Genomic DNA, 23,990 nt, shown 5'->3' with positions numbered 1-23,990 from the left:
AGCCACTATACACGAGACTTCTCATCGCTTCACAAGCAATTGTTATTATCCACCATAACCAGGTAGTATCACGCAAACATCTGATGAAACTTGGCCGTTGTGGAGTGCAGAGTCGATTTTCAACTTATTTCCCACATTAATTGGTTTACGGATCAGGCGGGTGGAGCGTGTAGCACGTGCCTGAGCAGCGAGTTGGTAGGGGATGGTTCGTGATCGACGAAGGCAATGAACGAACAGCGGGGTGAGGCGAAACAGAAAGAAAGCGCGTTCAAGCAAAACAAGAAACACGCGGCGACAAGAGAGAACGGTGAAGGAGCGCGTGCACTGGAATGGGGCAAAAGGGCGAGGTAAGGAACGAGCAGAGAGAGCGAAAGAGCGCGTGCGACCGAGAGGGCACGACGATCTAGAGTGGAGGAGCATGCGCGGGTGGGAGTGGCACCTTATTCGTCGTGCAGCTCCCGCCAAGGCTTTCTGTCAACTACGAACTCTCGGACGGAAAAGATACCCTGTCAACATATCGCGACGTGTACGATCGACGCGAAAAGTTCTCTATAATCTAGCAGTTTTACAGTGAAACGTTTCGTTGATAACGTAACACTCGGACAAAATTCGACACCGTGTGCGATTGTGAACGTCGGTTTACACTTCGTTTTGTATTCCGTGCGTGTAAACGTTGGGTAACATCCTTCAGTGAGATTCTGTTTACATTCGAAGTCGTGCCCAAGTATCGACACAACTTGTTCACGAGTGTATATAACGGATAGTGATAGAGGAATATAATTTAATCACGAAATACCTACACCTTATGAGGATTATATGGGTTCATGGAGGACAAGTGATCGGATGCAGCAAGTGTGATTAGAGTGATACAGTGATACTGTTCGATCGTATCGATCGATAGGAAGAGAGATGGTGACAATTAACCATATCGCGAGGCAGTGTCACGTGGTGTGCGGCTAAGTGGCACGTGGCTGTGTCTCGTTTGAATGCGTTTTAGAGTGACACAGGAAGCATCTCTTAGTTTTCTGCAGCAGGTTACCAGAAGTCAACGCGGAAGCCGACTACTGCAGTACCGTAAACACATTGTACAGTAGAGTGTACGTAAATCATTAGACGAAACAATCTCTTTGAAATTGTATTTAATTCCATTGGAACACCTAAATGTTGTTTAATTGGATGATTAACGAACTGAGAGGAATATAGTCGAATGGTATCGTCGGTGAAAAACATGTGTCTTTCAGGAAAATAGTGGATAATTAATTCGGTTACTAATTAGTCGCTGACCAAAGTGACAAATACGGGTGGTTGACGAACTGGTTGGTTCGACGGATTTGCTGATTAAACTCGCCATCGGATGACCTGGTAGTGTTCGGATGAAAGGGCGGGCTAATGAGACCGGGGAGACGCCTCGAAAGCTTCTCGTAAGAACGCGGTAGATACCGGAAGGACGAACGGAAAGTATCGGCAAGATTGGCAATTTCCATCGAGAGTGGATAGAAAAAAGATGTGGGTCACTTGAAGTATATGAGCAACTGAAACCGGTTTCTCTTAGCTATTATCGAGCAACTAAGCGATCCGTGAGCTTCAGCAGTGCGTATGGTCAAGAGTCTGGGATAATAGTGATGTGAGAATTTTGAAAAAATTAAATGAGTTTTATCGTGAGATTATAAAAAGTGATCAAAGGTGATTTAAACATAGTGTCGACAAAATGATTTGTTAAGAATATTTCAAGTTTGAAATGAATTTCCAATATAAGGATTAAATGTATGTAAATTTCTCAAAGTCGATCTATCGCCTCGATTTATGGTGATCGAACTGATCTAGGTATCTATAAATTCTAATAGATTGGATTATTGGAAACGTTTGAAGCTTGTGCCCCAACGTTACACGAAGAAAATATATATACATCCGTTAAAGAGAAGCTATTTCCTCGATTTACGTTCCAGCATGGAAATATAATTATAAAAGATGATCGACGTGATTTGTGTGTCTATAAATCGGATTATCGGAACTGGATAAATTGGATTCTTGCTGAAACATAAATCTCCTAAAAACCATCTATTTCCCCGACATACGTTCCGCTATAAAAACATAATTATAAAAAGTGACAAAAGCGATTTAAGTATCTATAAATTTCATTAGATTGGATTACTCGATCTAATCGAGTCTGTGATCCAAAGATACACGAAAAAGATACGAATTGTCTTATGAAGGATTTATTTCCTCAATCTACATTATCCAGTTATAATTATAAAGTGTAATTAAAGTGATTCTATCTGTCTATAAATCCATGCATTAAACTAGATTAAAACAAAAGAAAAAGAAAATCTAAATCTCCAAAGAGTGACTTATATTGTTAATTTTTAAGCAAAGGATCAATCCAAAATAGAAGAATTCTGATAATAGCGATATTTCTGATCAAGCTCAAAAATCAATGTTTCAATAATTTGGAATCACGAATAAAGAGCGGAGGAAACGTTCGAGACGGTATTACATCTCGCCACCTCGATCCAAACGATCCGAATGTCCCCGCCCATCGAACGTTTCGACGTTCGGTGTCGACCACGAATTGCTGGAAGAATTCGAAGGAGCCTTTGAAATTCTAGGACGAGATCGGAAAAGAGCAAGAGGATAAAAGGGAGGAGAGGAAGTGTAATCTAGTAAGGTGGAAACTCGCCAAGTGGTAAAGAAGTGCGAGGTGTCCTGGATCGAGGCTATCCAGGTGTCCCAATCGGTTGGATTAACAGTCGCAGGGTGCAAATTACAAGACGCGAGTGGTTCCCTCGAGGGACGACCGGTCTGCGCGGAGACATTTCTCAGATGTCGAGCGAACGATGAAGCACTCGAGGCGAGCGAGTGGCTCGAGTGTCACTTCGATCGCGAGCGATTCGTGTTCCAGGTGCAAGGGGATGTGTCCGACGAAAATGCGGCTCGCGCTACTGCTGCTCTGCTCTCTGTTCGGGACAGGTGAGAAAACGTCTCTACTTCTTTCTAAGAATTCGCTTAACACTTATGGGCAGAAGTTTGTAGAATTAATCGGAGTCGGAACTGGGGCTATAGAGTTAATTCCTGTTTTGGGTGAAATTTGAGCTCGTCGCACATTTTTTCTTATTTTAGAGGTCATTAACAATTTAATATATTATTATTACTAGACTGTGGATTTTTATTCATTTGTGGAAAATTTGAAGGCACAAAAATACACAGAAAATAAAATATAAAATGTGTGAATATATTATTCCTTACAGTATTTAGTACGTGAAAGAATTAGTACGTGAATAAAAGAATACTACTTAGGTACCGCTCCTTAAATTACGTTTATAAACATATGAATCTGCGTAAATATCTGCAATCTAATTATTACTGTCTAATAATAGAGAAGGAGCGGAAGATCTATCACTTGCAGTGGATATAAATAGCATTGCAATGGTATTATTATGAGACGACAGTATTGAAATAAAGAAAATTAGAATCACGATTGTAGAATTTTTTTCTATTCAGTCTATGATGTAGATTTTTAAATCTATTATAATATCTATAATAGTGACTAACAGTAGTGTGTGGATAATAGATTGTGGATCAATGAAATCAATTAGGTTATACCGGTATCGAAGTGAAATTTTAATTCTGATATTGACACTAGAACTGAACAAAGCATGAGCAAAATGATCAATTGAAGAGATTTTTGAAACAGATAATATTTTGTAAAATATTTGGATAAAAGCTTGTTTTTCTCATTGTATTGTGTATTTTCTTGTATATCTTTCATTTTAATTTCACAATAAATTTAATTTCAATTTAATTTGGTTTGGTACAAATTTCATACTTTAGTCATGAACAGTTTGAGTGTTAATTGTAAATTGAAAGATCGATGGAACGCGCGTATAATATTTCATTGTTTTGCTTTAGATATTGTGCTAATGCAGGAAATAGCTAAAGCAGTACACCACTATTCACAAGTCGCAGAACATATACAATACTACGTTTACGATAGAGATAAATGAGAATGCTCTGGTTAGGAAATGAAGTACACACTTGTTAGCCGTGTGTTCGGATAATATTAGGAAACGTAAATTGTGTTTCTATTTTACCGATTATTTTTCGTTTTACGGATCTCCAAGCATTCGTGAATACGTATACACATTATTAACTTGTTTGAATATTTAAAATTACAAAGAATTTCTATACTACAATTCAGTTTATTCAAAATGACTGTCTTTTTTTTTCTCCTGTATATTTTTATATTCGGAATTTTTTTGAGTACTTATGAGAATATTTTCTCAAATGAAAGAAATCAAATCCAATTAAATCATAAATTAAAGCTTATTTAGAAATAAGCAAATTTTGAGAAAATTTTCAATGTGAGACTGGAATCTGGAAGCAGGTTCTTCATATTTTTCTGCGAACTAGGAAATTTCGCAGCGATTGGGTACAAAATGATGTAGTTTAAATTCTTCCCTGTTTCTTGCTTTCTGTTGAATACAAAAGGCTGATGGGCTGGTAGACAAATTCATCGAGGGCCATAAATTTCCGTTTCTTCTTAACGCTTTAATCTCTGATGCCCGGCAGGGAATTTAATCTTCGCCTAGGATAATTGAAACTTTTTCACGGGTTTTCGCCTGCTGTTTACCGGCTATCTGACCGGATAGCCGAACGGTTGGTAAATTGAATCGCGTTTTTCGTTCAGACTTTGGCTTTGAGACGCTTAATTGCTACGGCGAGATTCAACCAGCTCTGAGAAATATAGCCGGCCGCTGTATTCACCCGCAACGAAACATCCTTGATCCCTTGGCGCTACTCCTGTTGGAGAAATCGTTTATTTTAGGGCGACTGGCAACCGAGGGGCGGAAGTTATTAACGAATGTAGACACGAGGATGATTCACGGGACAAGATTCTTCCATTTGGCCAGCCATCTGTTGGATTCTATAGAACGTAGTTTTGAACGTAGTGTTGGGTCTGAAAATATGCGAAATGGATGATAGTCTAGATGTTTGTGATCTTGAACAGAATTTTTGCGACACAGGTGTTAAGTTGGGAAATATCGAACTGATCAGAACCTTTAGGATGAAGGTGTTAACTTTGTGAAATGTGAAAAATAGCCGATAGCTGAGTGTTCTTGGATTCAGATATTGGGATTTGGGTTGGTATTATATATATATATATATATATATATATATATATATATATATATAACAATTCGTAAGATAAATAATTTTAATTTTATTATTATAATTTCAATTTTCTCGAAAACAGAGCGTGCAATGAAAAATTACATTTTTTATTTTCCATTTAATTTTGCACGTATAATCGTTCCTCTGCTGTTTGTAATATGATTACGAAGATACCCTGTAAGTGAGTAATTCCAGCTGAACCATGGAAGAAAATCAATATCATTCCATCAGTAACATAAATATTCAGAAAACTCAATTATAAAATGGAATACTGTGCGTACTAGAATAAAAATCAAAAGATTAATAGGAAATAATGAGAAGTAGTTTAATTTAGTCCATGATTCCAAATTTTTATTTTATTTTGTATCAATAATTCTATTATATCTTCGTTCGGAAAGTAGATGGACGAATTGCAACGAAATATTATATTACAATACTGACGAAAAAATAGATTTTTCATTGATATAGTGTATCATAACAGAAATTGACAGTTTTCAGTGTATTAACCACATGTTCATCAATTTCAACGTTTGTCGACATGTAACGTTAGAGCTTAATTAAATATACGTCAAAGTGAAATTTTCAGATCGAAATTGTTACAATTTCTGTCATCTGAATGTTTACTGGGATAACATTGATCATAAGAGCGCATTTGCGTTCAAATTCTAGAATATTTTATAGTGAATTATGTATTGAGATGAATGACACTCTCTGCTTTTTTCACCATGTTTTATACACTCGGTGAATCCGAAATTTATTGTTGTATACGTAAGTGGTTACGAGAATACTTTATATATTTTTATGAATTTCGAGTGTAAAATATACCTTTTGAAAATGACGTTTATCGAGCATACCAATGGCTGCTACACAATGTCTAAACACTGACATTGTTTTGCATACGTATTGGATTCCATAGAAAGCATCTTCTGAGAAGAGATGTTGAGAAGAGCCGATTAGTTTAATATACTTTCAAATATTTCCTAACGTTTGTAATATCTATTCTTTGATATTCTGCGTCGTTACATGGAGAACAAATTATATTTACATTTGAAAAAATTAAATCGACCCATTTCAAATTAAGTTGTCTTTATTAAATTTCAATTTCATACTTATGAAAATGCATGGTTCTGTTTTTAGGATCAATATCCAGATTAAATGATACACGCGAAACGTGAAATTCATAGCAATGTTCTCTTTAATTAAAACGTCGCATTTAAAATATCTAGTAAATTTAATTAAAAATATTATTGTTCCTTTCATCGTTTTATTATCCTAATAATGGCTTATACAGCTATACAGCTTATGCATTTATTGAAAATTGAAAATTATATAGAATGCACGTATGAAAGATATATGAAATACCTAAAGTACAATATCAGTAATATTTGATAATATTTTGTAAAACAATTTTCTATCGAGATTCTATATTTTTAATTATGTTCTCAGAAACATGAATTTGCACAAAAATGTGAATACAGTTTAAAAAGTAAAAAAAAATGGAAAATTTAAACTATTTCGACGTATTAAAAAAAATGTAAGGAAATCCCAAAATAGAATATATTAACTAAGAAGCGCACTGTATTCGTCATCATTTTATCTAATTCGTTGTCATTTTGAAGATGTAAAAACTAAATAACATGCGTGAAACGCAAAATTCGCGCCAAATGCAGCGATTACAACGAACTTTTCTAATTCGAGCTATTCGACGCGAACGTTTTCAGACGCAATCGCCTTCTCTCAACTCGTACAAAAGAGCGAGTTGAAAATCGTGGGCGAGGCTTTAAAAGCATTCCGTGGACTAACCGCGGCACTTGTTAAATAATGAATCCGGTAATCGTCGTTTATAACGTAACGTTTCAGCCGCGCGTTTCTGTAATTTTCATTCACCTCGGACGATAAATATGAACGGAAATATATGTACAAGCGAATCGCGAGATGTTTCGACGAACGACTGGTGATAGCGAAAGAGCGTAGATTGGCAGGGCGACTGAAATCCCGTGTAATAAATATTTCAGCTAACCAAATATTTTAATATATTTCACCTACACAATTCGTTGTTTGACGAAACGAGGCGTACCAGGTGCAATTTCGCTTTTTATCGGGGTGATATTTGTTCCACGCGTTGTAAAACTCAAACGCATGATATTTTGATTGAAATCATAACTGGAAGTACATATAGAAATCCCAAGCGAATCGCGTAAAGTTTGACAGGTAATTACATTTTGAAAAATATCTTCCTTTTCATTAAGATTTTATTCTTGCATCGATCTATTTGGCTCATTAGCAGCCACGTTAATTTACAGAAGACTGCAAATCAAATGAAGAATTCTAACATGTTTCGAGAACTTCAATAGACCTGATTTTGAATTTATAATCAGAATCACTTGTTTAGAATTTTCTTTGATATGGTACAATCTTTCAGTAGACAATAGTAGTAGTACGGTGGAATTTACGATAATGACATCCACTGCAGCTCACATTGATCTTAAATTTTCAGAGGGAAATTCTTTCTAATTTCTTTATGCAAATAATACCTTCAAGTTCATCCTTGAATTTAAATTTAAATCTTTTTTCCAGCTGAATTTTAAGCTTTTATGGTTAAATATTTTTAACCTCGTTGCAAAGAAAGAGCTTTCTGTTTAATCTTGAGTTTTCAAGCTCAAAGGTTTGTTCAAGCTCTCCACGAATATGTGAATAGTCTTCAGTTTGACTTGAAGCTTCCGAGTGTTCCTTTATTTCCTACTTAAATGTGTACTTTAAATATTAAATATATTTGCTTAAGCTTAGACACAAGTGATTTTGAAATAATTGTATTTGTTCCCTCTTATTTATTCATAGCTTTTGCTATTTTTTAAAATTAATTCAACATGACTTTTACATATGGTTGTGTATTTTAGAACGCAACACGTTTCGTCATTTGTCACGATGCGTTGTTTACACCTAGTTACCTGTTATTTTTAACAGGAGTACCTGTTTGCTTTGGCCGTTGTTACATCTGAGTGTAACAAATTGCGCAAATTAGCATGATGTGCGTACCATGTTCTGAACTCTCTCATCATTTCCATTTATATTCATGAATTGCATCCTTAGAGTTGAATCTGTGTTCTTTCGTTCGTTGTTATAATATTTCTTACTTACAATTTGTGGACTTAGAAATAATTCGTTAACTACAAAATTTTGCAATCCAATTAAAGAAATTTCATTTCTATTCGTAATTTTGCCAAGTTTAAATATTTCCTACGTTCAGTTTTTCCTAAAGATTGGTATATTTTCGTGAAATAATAATTTTATAGTGTTATCTTACAGGACTTAAATTTCACAATATTTTTACACTATCCAAAAATTTAATATCGATATTTATGTTAAACAGCAACTTTAATATTTCCTTGTATGATTATTTCGCAAGTAAGAGTAGAATATTTTCGTGAAATATGTACTAACTTCAATTAATTTCTTTTGACAGTTAAGATCCTTCAGACATTATATCGTGCATATTTTTCTCTATTTATAAATGATACAAAAAATTACAAACATGTAATAATTTAATAATTCAGATCGAAGTTCAAATTAAGTGTAATTTCTTGCACTTATTCTATATAAGATCCCACCTTTTTTTCGATGTTAGCAAATATTAAAGTGAAATATGTTTCTACGCGCAAATTCTTTACAACTGTAAAGGAATGATGGCAAATGGGAAATCGACTCGTGGCTTCGAAACACCGGAAACGTTGTTATACCGAGTCGCGTAGTGAACAAAGGTTACGTTGCGAATAAATTCGTGAAACACGACGCGGAAAGAAAAGAGGAAGAAAAAAAACAAAGGACGAAATGAAGCGAAAGTAGCGTACGCCGTTGAAATGGAGGAGGGAAATCAATTTATAGAGGAGAATTTAATGTGTCGTCACAAGCAACGTTGGATCATGAAGTTGGCGAACAAGGTTTCGAACTCGTTATTGAACTCATTACTGGCTTAATTAAGGAAGAAAAGTCCAGGTTAATTTTGAGCATATTCCCGTTACGTAAAATTGGAAGGGAAAATTGTACTCGACATATCATTCGTACATCCCGTCTGGTTAAAATCGTATTTCATTAATTTTTCACATCAATATGAATATTTTCCAATTTGAAATGTGACTAAATTATGGAAAATCGTTTGTGAATAGTATAAAAAATGAAATGCTTTATTTTACGTTAGAGGAAAGTATTTCCTTCCTCTTTTAATGTAAACAGCAAGTGTTTTCCCTCATCCGATAAGCTGTGTATATTAATCCCGTGTCTCTTGGACGGAAATTCAAATTTTATTCATGGACTACGTGATATATACAAACTTAGTTGTCAAAATATTCTCCTTTATTCAAGGAAGTCATCTGAAATTACATGAACATCGACAGTCTTCCAAAGCTGATGTAAAAGGATAAAATACTTAAATTTAGGGTAATCATCAGAAATAAATAAATTTAAAGGGATTGAATTAACTTATCCGCTTAATATTGTATCTACTATCTAATATTATCCATTTCACTCTTGAAGGTGCAGCTGATCCATGCGAAATACGTTCACATTGAAAATTCCACGCTTCAATGCGAATGAGCACGAGAATTTCGTTGTCTCTGCGAATATTTCGTTCCTTTTGCCTCTACAAATCATTTATAGGTGCGTAACCTTTTCTATTGAGATAAAAATTGTAAAGAATTTTTGTTTCCATCGTTTGAAAGGAATTTCTCGAATGGGGGCAGAATTGGTCGTTTGCGCGATTCCTTGCTATCGGTGAAATGGGAACTGCTTAGCTAGCGTTTCTACAGGAGAAGTTAAATGACGTTGAGTTGAAAGCGTGAGGATTCTGATTTCCTCTTTGAAAATCTTGTTCGAATTTCGTTGGAACATAATTTGAAACATATATACATGTACTGCCACTCATGAGTATTCACACATTTCTAATGACCTGTGATAATAGTAAGCACGTGAATTTTAGCAAAATCTATAAACTGTAATAATTGAATTAATATGAATTAGTAACTAGAAACAACACTCACTACCTTTTTATGGAATTAAAATATTTTATATGGATATTGAACTAATACATTTTACTATTTACGCTGTATATTATTACATATACTTTCAATTTATCCGTAAGTTTTTGTACTTCTGAATGGTAATGTACATGTAAAATTCTAATTTCACAAAATTCTTTATCCGTAACAAATGGCTGACATTCCATGAAAACTATACATATAATGTTTTGTAATGTGAAGAAACATAGAAACATGTATTTCAATCAATCTAAGATTCGAACATTAAATTAATATATACACACTTATCGTTACTTGAATCAAGGCAGATAGTTGTCCATTCGAAATTTAGAAAACAAATACTGACGAATCTGTCTCGCGAGTGCTTAGAAGTGCTCGTCATTAGTCACCTTGAATGCAAATCTGCTGAATGTAAATCAGGCAATATATCAAGTAGATAGGTGACCAGATTGATTTATTGGTCCTCTGTTATTGAGCTCCCTAAGGAGAGGAAGTAATAACGCCTTCTAGAGATATCATAGCTTCGACAACGTATATCGATCGTAACTTGTGCTTGAGGATCTTATGATCGCTATAAATGCTTTTGTCGTTCATGATTCTTCCATGCTAGAAGATCTTTGACAATTAAATGCTGGATTGTAGACTGATTTTAATGATCATATTTGATATGATGTTAATAAAATTTGATAATACAACAACAATCTGATCACGTGTATATCTATTTGATAAAACAATTTAAACAGCTCGATAATATTTATTGTTATAACATTAATTAAACCCTTGGTTCTATTTACAAAACCTCAGCATTATCGTCTGAACTGATTTGTTACCATCAGATGTATTCAAACAATTTTCCTTACACATAATTTTCAAATAAAATTAATCTTTCATTCCAAACGAGTCATAGTAGTAACTAACCAAACATAGCTAACTATCAGTCTTAAAAGAACAGAAGAAAGAACTGACTTTGAAAATTCTAATTTATTTACTCTACATATTATACGTATGGTATATAACCCCATAACACATAAATTTTCCCTATACGAGTATGTGCTCTTCAAACAGAATTAATTGCTCATCCTCAACTAGTAACAGAAGTAACTAATCAAACGTGACTAACTAACAACCTTAAAAAAACCTTAAGGTGGAAACGTAACTGGCTTTGAGGATTCCAGGTGTTTTATCTACTTCATCCATCACATGTATGCTATGTAATTCCTACATATCAATTTTCTTTGTGTAAGATCTTCAAACAGAACCAATCTCCCACCCTCCATGCAGCAACAAATAATAATCCAAACAGGTCGAAATACCCACCTCAATACCGTGAGAAACGAACGACGTAGTCTTTGTAGACTCCGTTCTATTTACCCTATTCATATAATACATATACGATGTATAATTCGAAAACGACGGCGTACGGAAACGATCTTGCTCCTGTGATCGGGAAATCGATGGCTCCTTAGGAGAGCAGTAGCGACTGGAATAAATCAGACTGCATCTGGTCGTAAACAGCCGCAGCGAAAGGAAGGATGGAACCGCGAAACGTTTTCATCGGTAGTGTGCCAGAGAGTGGCGCGGCGAAGGGCGGAAAGGGGTGACGGCATGATGGAGGTTGTGCAGAAAGGGAAGAACCGGCTGAGAAGCGGAAAAGAAGCTGCCTGCACACACAGAATGCTTCGGTGTGCACGCGAAGAAGGCCGGAGATTATGCAAACGGCAGCCAATTCGATTGAAGTGCACCGCAAATAACTGCAGTTTTAACCCATTCGACTAAATGCGTTCATGGTCCGCATAAGGGTTGCCACCCATTAGAATATCCAGCGAGGGAATCAGCGTAGTCCCGAGGTCACGCGACTGAAGCGCAGCAGCTTGGTGTCGGCTCTTTCATTAAGTTTGCATTATCAGACCAACCCAATGATTTACGGATTACGAGCTTCTTTGAACATTGTCACTAGTAAGCTTTAATTCGTGCGTGATCTCCAGGGTGCTGGATCGAACCGTCAATGTTTGGTATGCTTTTCAGTCTGCTTTCTGGTTTTCGAATCTTTAGTTTAAGGAGTGATAGTGGGAATTGTTCCTAAATAAGTAATTGTGTGTGAGTGAGATGAATGTGGGTCACTGGAAGTATTAAATATTAAGGATAGTAGAAGTATTTTAAGTATTTAATGCGACAGATCGAATATACGGAGACTTCAAGGGGCATCATTTCTGTTTTTAGTTTTAGAGATGATGTTACAAATAGCTGATAAATAATGTCTGAGTAAGGTAAACGTAGATTATCGGAAATGTTAAGCATACCGGGTATTTGAAGTTTTCCACGTCAATTCTCTCATCTCATGCTGAAACGTTCGGCTCCCACAAAAACTGTAACCAACTAATTTCATCTTATCTGAAACAGAAAGTCTCGATCATGAGTAATCGTGCTCGTAACGAGTACGAGATAATTTTTCATGTCCGGATGCACCGCAAGAAAAATTGCAGCGGATTCTCTCCGAAATCGATCAGAGTAAGCTGACCGATGGATTCACGACGGAACGCGATCAATCACTTCGTAGTGATCCGCCTGCGAGGTAAATGAGCTTCCCACTCTTTCCCATGATCAAGCAAGAAAATAAAGACCGAAGGACAAGCATGGAATCGTTCGACCTCTGACTAACGAACCTCCGATAAAATTGATTAAGATACGTTTGACTGTAGATTCGATCGGCAATTTTGTCAAGACTTATGCACTTATGCACTTCCAATGCAATGCTGCACTTACTTTGATCTTGGTTTCTAGTAAAATTCATATAGTGTGAAATTATTACTAGACTGTAGATTTTTTATGCATTTATAGGGAATCTGAAGGTTCAACAACGCACAGAATGTATGTAATTTGCAAAAATACATAGAATGTCCAAAATACAGTACTTTCTGCAATATTTAGTAGATAAAACAATTTTCTACCTAGGTTATACTTCTTTAAGTATATTTATTAAGATATGTCGCTATTACATTAATCAGAGGTGATAAGAAATTAGGATGTAAGAGTATTTTGATACTTATACAAAATATAATTAACCTAAGTATAATGAAAACACAATGAAAGAACAAAATCGAGTTGACATCATTTTATTTGCAATTATTTTCTATGAAATGTATGTTTTTGCTTAATATTCTTTCATGCTATCTTCTTTTCGAACATTATTATTTTATAATCTTATAAAGTATGAAGAAATTAAAGTACCTACCCGTAGCATTACGGTAGATACGTATACAAATTTCCTTTATATGGAATCCTATCTATTCAGCCCTCTTTCCGCCCCCTAGAAATACAACTAGAAAAAACACACAGATAGTAGTGCTCTCTACTCGTCGTTAAAACACGTTTCGTTTCAAACATATCGCTTTTCTCTATGTTTTATTTCGAGATATTTTTTACTTATTCGTGAACGTCTAAAGCGGAAATGTAGAAAATACAGACCGTTTGTAGCGGTAATTCAGCGAAACAGAAGGCGTCCGAAAGATCGCGCGAAAACGTTGAAATGACATCGTTTCGTGCGTATTCATATCGAAATTACGTTTCCAGTCGTCTCGCGATCTGAATAGCACTGCCGCCAGTAGGGATATAAACAAATATCATTCGGGGAAAGTTGGTGAAAGAGAGCAATATACAGACCGCAATATTTCGACCTTATATTGTGGACAATTTTCTGGCTTTTATCGTTTTCGTAAGCACCATGGTTGGTTCACTCGACTCTAATCCCGCCTCTTTCTCTCATTTCCTACCTTTCATTGACGCTTTCGAAAAGTTGTTCAGAGCTGGATGATAAGCCTCTCTTTAACATCCATCTAACTTTCATTTTATCCTTTAGACTGATTACATATTCCTTTTAAAGGCTAAAATCTTCTTTTCGAATACCATTCGACGATATTTTTCAACTGGAAGTTGTTAACGAAATCAAAACTTGACCGATTTTGTTTTTTTCTTTTTATATATTGAAGGATTATATAATGTGATAAAAATAAATTAATATACGTAGTAATGTCAAATTAAATAACGTTAGATAATAAATTGCAAACACAAAAGATATGAAATCAGACATTTTGATCGATTTAATAGATCGAACGCTAGAAACAATTGGAATTTATTGAAAAAGAAAATTGAAGATATTAAAACGTACATTTATTTCTAAATATATTAAACGAAAGTTTTTTTTCACAAAAATAAGACGAAATTTGATAAAGGTCGTTTTTATCTTTCAAATTTTGCTCAAGATATTTGTCCTCCTTTTTAAAATTTGACAATTCAATGTCATATAAATTCAGTTGATCTGTGGGATACGAGCTACATCGTTTTTCTTCAGGGGGAAAGCTATACGTAAGCTAAGAGATGTTTTATTAAAAGGTGTCAGTTCAAGTGAAAAGTTCTCTTTGCAGAGTTTAATAAAAACACGTAGCGAGTGCCAAGTTGTCGTCGAATAATCCGTGGACTTCTTATGAATTTCTCAGTTTGCTTGGAGAGAAGTTCAAAGTGCACCGTTGTTCAAAGACGCTTCGAGTCGAACTGTTCTGTCTCTGATTCTCCAAATTCTCTTCCGATGTCTGGATACGACAGAAAGTCCTCGAGGATCGTAGATCTACTAAGAATGTCGCATTGAATAACCTTTTGTCACTGTGAGGAGCTTTTTTCTTTTTCTCTTCTTCGAATCTACCATAATCTGCCATACGATGATCAAGATTACTAATGATTCTATTAGTATAAAAAAGAAATTTCTTTAATTCACCGACTGTAAAGTATAGATTTGTCCATTTTTCTTTATCCTAAAAAAAAACTCTTCGATATCGTGGTACTTTCAACTTTCTTATCGGCTAATTATATATTTTACATTTTTTGCTCTTTGAGTATCATTATCAGAGCAAAAATTGATCCTTTCCCTCGTCAAAAAGGCTTTCAATTGCACTACATTGTTAGTTTTCTTATCAGGTGGCAAAGTAGTATTACCACCATCAAGTGCTCATGAAAGAAAGTCTCCCTTTTTTCTCTTCTGTTGAATGTTCCTTTTCGAAACAATGTGAAAGATTGCTAATGAACGATAGAACTTTTTCTCTAGAGTACAAATTGATTCTTTTCTCTAGCCTACAAATTCCTCCTTGCAAAAAAGGGAGCTTTTAATTTCACAGTATTTTTAACTTTTTTTTACTAGGCAGCATTGTGGTATTTTCACAATCAATTGGTTATAAAAGAAACCTTTCATCCATTGTTTTGTTACAATAGAAGATTATCGATGCTTCTACAGAATTCTAAAAGTTCCCTTATTAAGCAGCACAAATATTTTCTTTATCCCTCGAGCTTCTTTAGCAAAGCGCATCATCATCCTGTTTTCCTTAAATAACCGATATTTATATTGCATAACGTTTTTCATATTATCCGAAATCTTCTCACCACAAATTTTCCGTGCAACTTTTTCACCAAAGTACAACTTCACTTTTCTTCTATCAGTCTGCAAATAAATAATATCTAAATTCTATGACATTTCTCATATTTTCATAAAAATTTCCCTTTTCCTTTATCCTTGAATCCTCTTGAAACAAATCTTTCCGGATCTTCTCTTCGCTTCAAGGAAATAATGTCTTACTATAAATCGATCCCCGCTTCACGGAAAAAAAGTTTATCCCATTCTCTCTCAACAAAAAAAAAAAAAAAAAAAAAAAACGGGAATATATTTCAGTTTCATGCCACATTCGAATTTTTCTTATCACGAAATTACTCTCTACGCCTCTCAAACATTTTGCCGATTTCACCCTTCATCCCCTCCGCTGAAACCTTCACTTCTGTTACATCCATCGTCCGTATGTATTTAAAACTTCCGTCCTCGTAGAATTAACTTGCAGTCCCAGTGGAAATCCATCCTAGAGGCCGGCTCTCGATCAGATACCTTCTAAACGCTACGCATTTCAATCGTACGCAACAAGCAAAAATCAACTAGGGAAAAAGACAGAAAAGAGTAAAAGGAAGCATCGAGGGATTACGCGCAGTGTATTAATCACGATGTAGAGAGGGTCAATATCGGGCGTCCTTTTATCGAGGATACTCTGGCGTTCGTAACGAGCGGATTCTCGACGAAGACGACTCGTCTCAGCCATTAAACGTAGCAGAGGAACTGGAATTGGCCCGCGTCCTCCGGATTACGGTTGAAGACGAGCGAGGAAACGCGTTTCCCGAACGTAAACGCCACTCGACCGCCTTATTGGCCGTGTTACCGAACCTCTTGGTTCACGTAAAGCGAACGTTATCTCGCGACGAATTTCGTACTTCTATCTACTCGACGAGTATCGAAAGCACCGATTATCGTCTGGTAGATTGCGCGCGCAAGAGGAAGTGTTTATACGGTACCAGTTCGTCCTCGAGATTTAACGGCCGAAAGATTATGCTGCGAAGGGGGCTGAGTTTAAGGATGAAATAGCAGAGGAATCGTCGAAATAGCTTTCTAGATACGAATGATATATTTAAGCTCGCTTCTGTATAGTACGATATTATAGTTGATTCTGTGTTTGAGTAGTGGGCAGAATGTTTGAATTTATCTTTCAGGGGAAGGTGCTGGTTTCTAGCCTGAGTGGAAGTGGAACGGTTGAATTTAGTTTCGGTGGAAGTAAGTGAGATGCTAGGGGATTTAGTTTTACTTGAGAAAATTAGCTAGATACGTTGTTCGTTGCTTGTATTTTAAATTGGAGGTTGTTTGGTGAAATTTCGTCCTTTGGGAGGTCAACTCCGGAAGTTTGTAAATGCTTCCCTCCGAGTTGCGGATAGCAGTTTGTAAAATATAATTTAAAACATAAAATGTATGTATCGCTCTCTTAAACGGGAAACTGTTTGAGGTACCTCCGTCTTTCGAGGGATGGATTCTGAAAGTTCGAGATGTTTAACTAAAATGTAATAGCCTTATAAAGAATTATACCAAATAAATTTGTATCTTTCTGACTGTGCTAGAAACTGTGTTTCCAATTTACAGTATCTCGAAACTTCATACAATTTCATTTTCCATTTTTGCATCTGTCGAAAAGAAAGGAAACAAAAAGACGCATACTCTTTAACATACTGAAATATGTGTTGCTCTTTGAAGTCAATTAGTCTGTTGACACCTACACCAGCAATTTCCAGGAATCGTGTAATTTTCGGCCCATTACATCTCCGCGAACCGCTTTTATTCCATTAAATGAATAAAAAAATCCATTTGACGTTGAAAATGGACGTACACGCCTGCAAATCGCTTTTCCGCTACATTGTACGATTCTCGTGAAATAGAAATGAAATTCCTCTCAGATTATGTTAATGACACGCAGTAGAACGTTTGATCCAATTAAAGTAAGTTTCAAAACGGTGGAATCGGTGTTTTCCTTTTTAACTCGAAAACAAATAATGAAAGCTTCTGCGGAATTTTCATCTTAATAGCACATTTTTCGAATTCTGAAGAGATGAAAGAGTGTCGCGAGTCTTACAGTACCGCAAAGAATGATTTACGACGAGCGTGGAACCTTTAACGAAACGTTGACGTGAGTTGAAGGATGTTACTACGAAGACTCCGGTTGTGACGCCATGAAATTTCAAAACAGACGACGCTACGCTTCTGTATCTTCTGCTTTATGTACGACTCTGCTTCTTCTGCGAAACTCTTGTAAAAATACACGTCGCGCAGCTACGCTTCAGAGGCGAATAAGAGTAAATTTTTGCGCTCGCGGCATATAGTGAAAATAGAGGGCCTCCTCGTGAATTCTACAATTCGAGGAATAGTGACATTCTTGTTTCGTGCAATGTTTGCTTTAATTCAGCAGAGAGCCCGGCAAATTTTCAGTAACTATTCTTCGAGGTTTTTCAAGTTGCCCTCGTTTCGTTCTACTCATCTCTTCCTCTTTTGACTTTAAATAAGGTTTTCTTTGTGACTTTTTGCTGCTGCAATTCCTATGAGATGTTCATGTAGAAAGTATAGATCTGTGAAGTGGATCAAAAGTAATTTCATTTTGAATTAGTTACAGGAAGACCAAGATCCTTTATCTTTACGATTCTTTTTTGAAGCTTTTTTGTAGTTCGTGACCTCGGAAGATTAATTATTATTATGTCTTTGCGTGCTCGGTGAAGCTTATCGTTGTTTTACAATTATCCTCGAGAATATTAAACAGTCTTTACTATTAACGACGGTTCTTTATTCTTCCTTTAGTGAGTTACAGCACTTTTCTCATATCATATCGTCCTCCCTTTCTCTTATTCCAAATATTTACCGCATACTTCTTTTTCATAATAGCGAGTCAACAAATCTTCCGATCACTTTTTATCGTTTCATCTAAATATAAACTGTCTTTACTATAATAACCTCCGCGAAGACTCACCTTCCATTGCATCAACCTTATAAATAGGTCAGCATGATTCCCTTTTCGCTTCAAATCCCACTAAAGCAGATTAACCTCTCCGATTATCAAACATCTTGCTCTATTTCTAGCCGCGAGTCTTCCATGTTCGTAACGACTGCGAATTGTATCGACAACGAGGACGTTTGACGCGCTCAGCCACCGCTAACGGACTTTATAAATCAGTTAGCAACGCCTAATACAACCTTGCTCGTACGAGAATCTCGAAAGTTTCGAACCTGTCTCTGTCAGTTAGTCGTCGGATGTCTTCAGCGCAGCGATTAAAGTTATCTGTCCGCCGCAGCTCGGCGGCTGTAATCGCTCGTACAAATAAGCGAAATAGTTTATATCGCGTTCCCACCGGGAGAAAAACGAATTCCCTTACGCTTGGTTAATGGATTAACGCAGGAATTATTCTTTCTGTCCACCATCGTCTCATAGTCGTAGTCGTGGTACGTAAAACGAATGCAAGGAATGCCAACAGAGGGGTGGATAGGAGCTGACACTATAAACTGTCACGGTTTATGAGCGGTAAAAAATTGCGAGGCGAATTTGAATGTACGCCAGGTTGGACCAGCTTTAATTACACGGAACGCGGCGGGAGACCAAGGATTAACGCGATGAACTAGGTTAGGTGTTTTCTTGGGACGCTAATGTTACATTAACTTCCGGGCATATTGGAGAATAAAGATGTTACGGATATGGCTGTTTTCGATTGGAATCGGTAGACAGGAAGTCTTACGTAGCTAGAACAAGCTATAGCTTTGAAACTGTAAGAGATAGAAAAATATTTAGCTTTAAAATATCATGAAATTCTTTGAAAAAAAGTAACGAATTGATACGAATAAGTACTTGTATAATAAATATAGTATACGTACAGAAGAGATGGCTGTTATATGGTCAGATTCCGAATAATGATTGGTATAAAAGTTACTAATACTCACAGGTAAATACCAATATTAAAGTTTCCTTTTACCGTTCTTATAAATATTTTTCTTCGAATTTGAGGTTTTAATTTTTGAATTTGCAATATGTATCGAGTTCCGTACATATTGAGCGTAAATTTGCATTCGTAAATTTATATCTAAAGTTAGAAGCAAAACATTAATATGGAATTTTTGTTACATAGTAATTATTTGTTAGCTGTGATATATATATTTAATGAAAATTTGATTATCTCTTCGGCAGAGATTCCTTGATGAAGTAGATTCCTTTCATGCGTGTAATTTTATTATTTAAACGTAAAAGTGTGTATATGTCTGTGTATGTTAAGAAATAGAGGATGGATTTGCAACAAACATCTACACGTTAATTATTACCATTTGATGCGTTCCGTTGAAATAATAAAACATATGTTTCGACGGAAAATTATGTATTCCTGTTATTTTTTAAATTAAATAAATGTTCGCGAATAAATATTTATTTATTTACGAAAGCCAGAAAGTGTTTTTCAGCTTGTTGCACTACTTTTAATTTGTTGATTCTTTCTAACATTACTTTTCCAGGTCAACATTTTAGGTGGCAAAATTTAGCGAATAGATTTTCCCTGTTTGTGATTTTTTTATTGGAATATCACTTACACCAGATGGTGTAACTTGAACTTTTGTAACTCTAAGCTTTATTGGAGTATCGCTTATACACCAGGTGGTGTAGCTTTAAGTTTAGCTGATAGGAATTTGGAAGGACGTTTATAACAAATTAGGCAAGTAAGGAGACTAAGCAGTGTGCAAGTCAGGGGTGGAAGAACGACGATGATGTATCTATGTCAGGATAATAAAGTGGAATGATTGAGAACGGAGTCAGTTGATAGAGAAACTGAAAGACTACTAGACGGTAAACGAATTTTTAATTGTGAAATTTCAAACAATCAAACAGTATGAAGCAAAATTATAAAAGAAGCGTAGCACTTGGGATTCATATATTTTTCCAAAATAATAAACTTAAAGTTGTGGGCTTGCAAATTGTAAAAAGTTAATCAATAAAACTTCCTTCATGGTTAAGTATAACAAATACGATTAATAATATTAACAACAATACTGCAATTAAGAATTTACAATTACAATCTCATATAAATAACAGAACTTGCGAACTAATAATTAGATAAAGTTTCGATTTAACGACAAAGACTCTTCCTGCGCACCCAAGTTTGCATATCTATTTTACCAAACGACCTCCAAAGGCAGCTATGGTTCAAAATATCTGTGACAACATCCGGTAACCTTCAAACAATCGATATCGCGAGTAACATCTCTAATTAAGAATTTAAAATTAATAAAGGTAGGGAATTTCTGGTTTAACAATTATTAAAGCTTTGATTCGACAGGAAAGAATCTTTTTCTTCCCATTTTTACTAAACAATCCTACTAAATTGCCACAGTTTGCGATATCCTGTGATTACAAAATTAAAAACTACAATTAGTAGCGAGAAACGAAGTTTGAACTTAATACTTGCGAAGCTTTCTCCATATTCGAATATTAGTTAAACGTTTCCTACGAACAAATATGAATTAGAAGCGTGCAGCTCTTCTTTCGAGTGGATTCAGAAGTGAGATTTTTTAACTAGACATTTTTGAATATTTTTGTCGACTCTTCAGCGTGTAACAAAATCATTAATTTCACCTAATAATCCTACAAAAGATCCATGCTTCGCAATATCGGCAACAATATCCGGAAAACTTCAAATAACCAGCCTTCATTGATATCCTCGCATCTAATCCCTTTAGCTCGATAAATCTCACCTCCAGTTTAGAAGTCTTCCCGGAGAAAGGTAACGAAAGCAGCCAGAAGCAATCAGACGGAGCACACGTAGTTGGTCTGGTAATCCTCGCGTCGTCAAACTCTAATCCGGCGAAAGAAGTTTTGCCAAACAATCCCCGCTTTTTTCTCAGGCGTTTCCGCCAACAATACGTGTCTCGCAACTCGCAACGATTCGCTCCTTTCGGTCGTGATTCGACCGTGTTTCCGTGTAGACGCTTCCGGTTAGGATATTATTGTTCCTAGAAATTTGTACAGTAAAGAACGAAATCCAACAGATAAGGTATCTTTGTCACGTGTTTTAGAGTTTTTGAGGCTAGATTGCATTGGCTAATTCGACACGGTGGATGCCATTTTATGTCCCAAAGAATCTTCTTGCGAAATTTCACGAAAGCGATAGTTTGTTATTAAAAGGATATTAATACCAAACGCTTTCTTTTATTCTTTGGTAGGAGAGATTATAGGATTTGCTTTTTTCCATATTTCTGTTAAGCACCTTCTTTTTGTATCTGGTATTATTCTTATTGGTCTTATTATTGTAATCTGGTAAATTATGGACAAAGCAAAAATCTTTTGATAACTTATATAGCCTTTAAGTGTTAAATTCTCCATAAATGTATAAAAATTCGCGATCTAGTGACGTTCGTATCTAATCATTAGCGATATCCATTCTCCATCCTCCATCTTCCAAAAATCATAACATTGCCTAGACATGAAGCGAAACCGAGCCACAGAAACAAGCTTAATTATGCGAGTCTCTTTAAATCTGATTAGCTGGAAGCAATTTGCGCTGCCGGTTAGTTCGCAAAGGTTCACGGTCCGAATGATTTCCGGATGTAATAATACCGTGGTAACGAACGTATGCGCGCGCGGAATACCGTTGTAATCAAAAAGAGAGAGGCGGACAGAATCTCAGACAGAGGAACAGAGATGGAAATTCTCGACAGGAAACACAAGTAACCCAGAGGAACACCGAGACGAAGAGAGTCCTTGCGTCTACTTAGGTCGCATCATTTTCATACGTAAACATGTACGAATAAAGAGAAAACGGGCGGGGCTGGGATACGGCAATAAGACGAATGGTTGCTGCTGTTATCCCGAGGCGGTTTCGCCGACCTAGCGGATTTCTACTCTGTTTGAATTACCACAAAGATAATGCCACTGTCTGCTGGAAAATTCAATTTCACGCGGGCTATTAATTCGAAGGAGTCAAGGTGTTCGTCTCGTTGATTCTTAACTTGAAATTGTAGACTCGCTTATTCGATACAGATAATTCTTATATTATACTATTGTTGTAGATTTCTATCGTTTTAAGGATAGTTGGAGAACTGATGGAGAATTGTTGGCGATGAAGGAATTTAGATGAAACTTTAGTGGTAGATGGAGGTAAAATGAATTTATTTGGTGATTTGGGGAATGAAGTGTAAAGTTTTGAAGTAGTCCAGTGATTTCTGGCCGTTCTACTGTTTCAGCTGTTGTTCGAACTTTGGTGATACAGTAAGGATTCATAGTGTCTGCAATTCTAAACAACTGACTTGATTAATTTACTTTATCGTAATAATAAACTTCCCAAAATTTCCACCAAATCAAAGAGTGATCTGGTTTTTAAAACTCCTCTATAGTATTACAGTAAGAAATCTGTAAATTTCACAATAAAATTCATTCTTTTCATCCAAAGTCCTCTGTTCAAATTTCAATTTCCTATCTGCAAAGCATCATCATACATCACCGAAAACCTTCTCGAACAAATCAATGACAAGAAATTCCTTAAAGATTGCTCTCGGTCCTAGTTGGAATTGTTCGTGGACCGAAAGCATATGTAACATTCTGAGAGCTAGACACTCTCAGGGGTTGCCATTACGGCAGCGTTTTCACCGAAGACTGCGCGATTAAAACGCTGCCGTCGTCGTAACGAAACAGTCCGGCAATTTCATTTGCCAGTAATTTCGAAATGCTATTTCTTCGCTGCCTTGGGCGCCGTCTTCGCAAAACGCTCGAAGATCAAAGAGACGCTGTTAACTCGCTCGAAGGAAACGGGACTAGGCAGAGTAGTACAAGATAAATGGAACTTTTATGACGATTATTTGGACGTTCTCGAGTCTCGTATTCAACCTGATATTTTAGCAATCGATAAGTACAGATGTTTTTTAATTAGTGAGTCCTTATGCACTGCTCCGGTGCCTCTGATAAGATGGAAACGTAAATTCTCTAGGGTGGATTTTCACTGTATATTATATAAGTTGGCTTTAACTCCAGTATTCTTTTGTGGAGGGTGCTTTTTTGTGAATGATAAAGTTGAAAAGGTATAATTATTCCTTTGAAGGGAATTATGGGATTTAGATGTGAGATTAGGTACTGCTATTAAGCTTGGGATTTTAATTAGGAATTTTCAGGCATTCAAAGAAGGGTATTTTTATAGGCTTCTTAGCGTTGTTTCGCTCATTGATTCATTTTCCATCGAATCGTTTTTTTTTCTTTATAAAGTTAAGAATTAAAGTTTCTCGATCGTGTTTTGCTAACCATAAATAAATATCTTTCTTGTTATTTTGCAGATGATGGCATAAACTGGTATAAAGGGTAGAAACTGGTATAAACTCTTTCTGATAGGAGCGTTTAAAGTTTAATGGAAAATTTAATGAGCCTCTAAAAACAT

At 35.9% G+C, this 23,990-nt stretch overlaps 1 protein-coding gene across 1 annotated transcript in view; it reads left to right on the top strand.

The window, feature by feature from the left end:
* The first annotated feature begins 2,834 nt into the window (after positions 1–2,834).
* Positions 2,835–23,990, top strand: part of LOC117215805 — a 90,943-nt gene continuing 69,787 nt past the window's right edge. Inside the window, exon 1 of the mRNA XM_033462281.1 lies at positions 2,835–2,967. Within this exon, the coding sequence (XP_033318172.1) occupies positions 2,835–2,967 (133 nt within the window). The remainder of the gene's footprint in view (positions 2,968–23,990) is intronic.

The sequence above is a fragment of the Bombus bifarius genome, unplaced genomic scaffold (assembly GCF_011952205.1).
Source record: "Bombus bifarius isolate JDL3187 unplaced genomic scaffold, Bbif_JDL3187 scf7180000009825, whole genome shotgun sequence".
NCBI lineage: Eukaryota > Metazoa > Arthropoda > Insecta > Hymenoptera > Apidae > Bombus > Bombus bifarius.
This window is presented reverse-complemented; position numbering and strand designations above follow the sequence as displayed.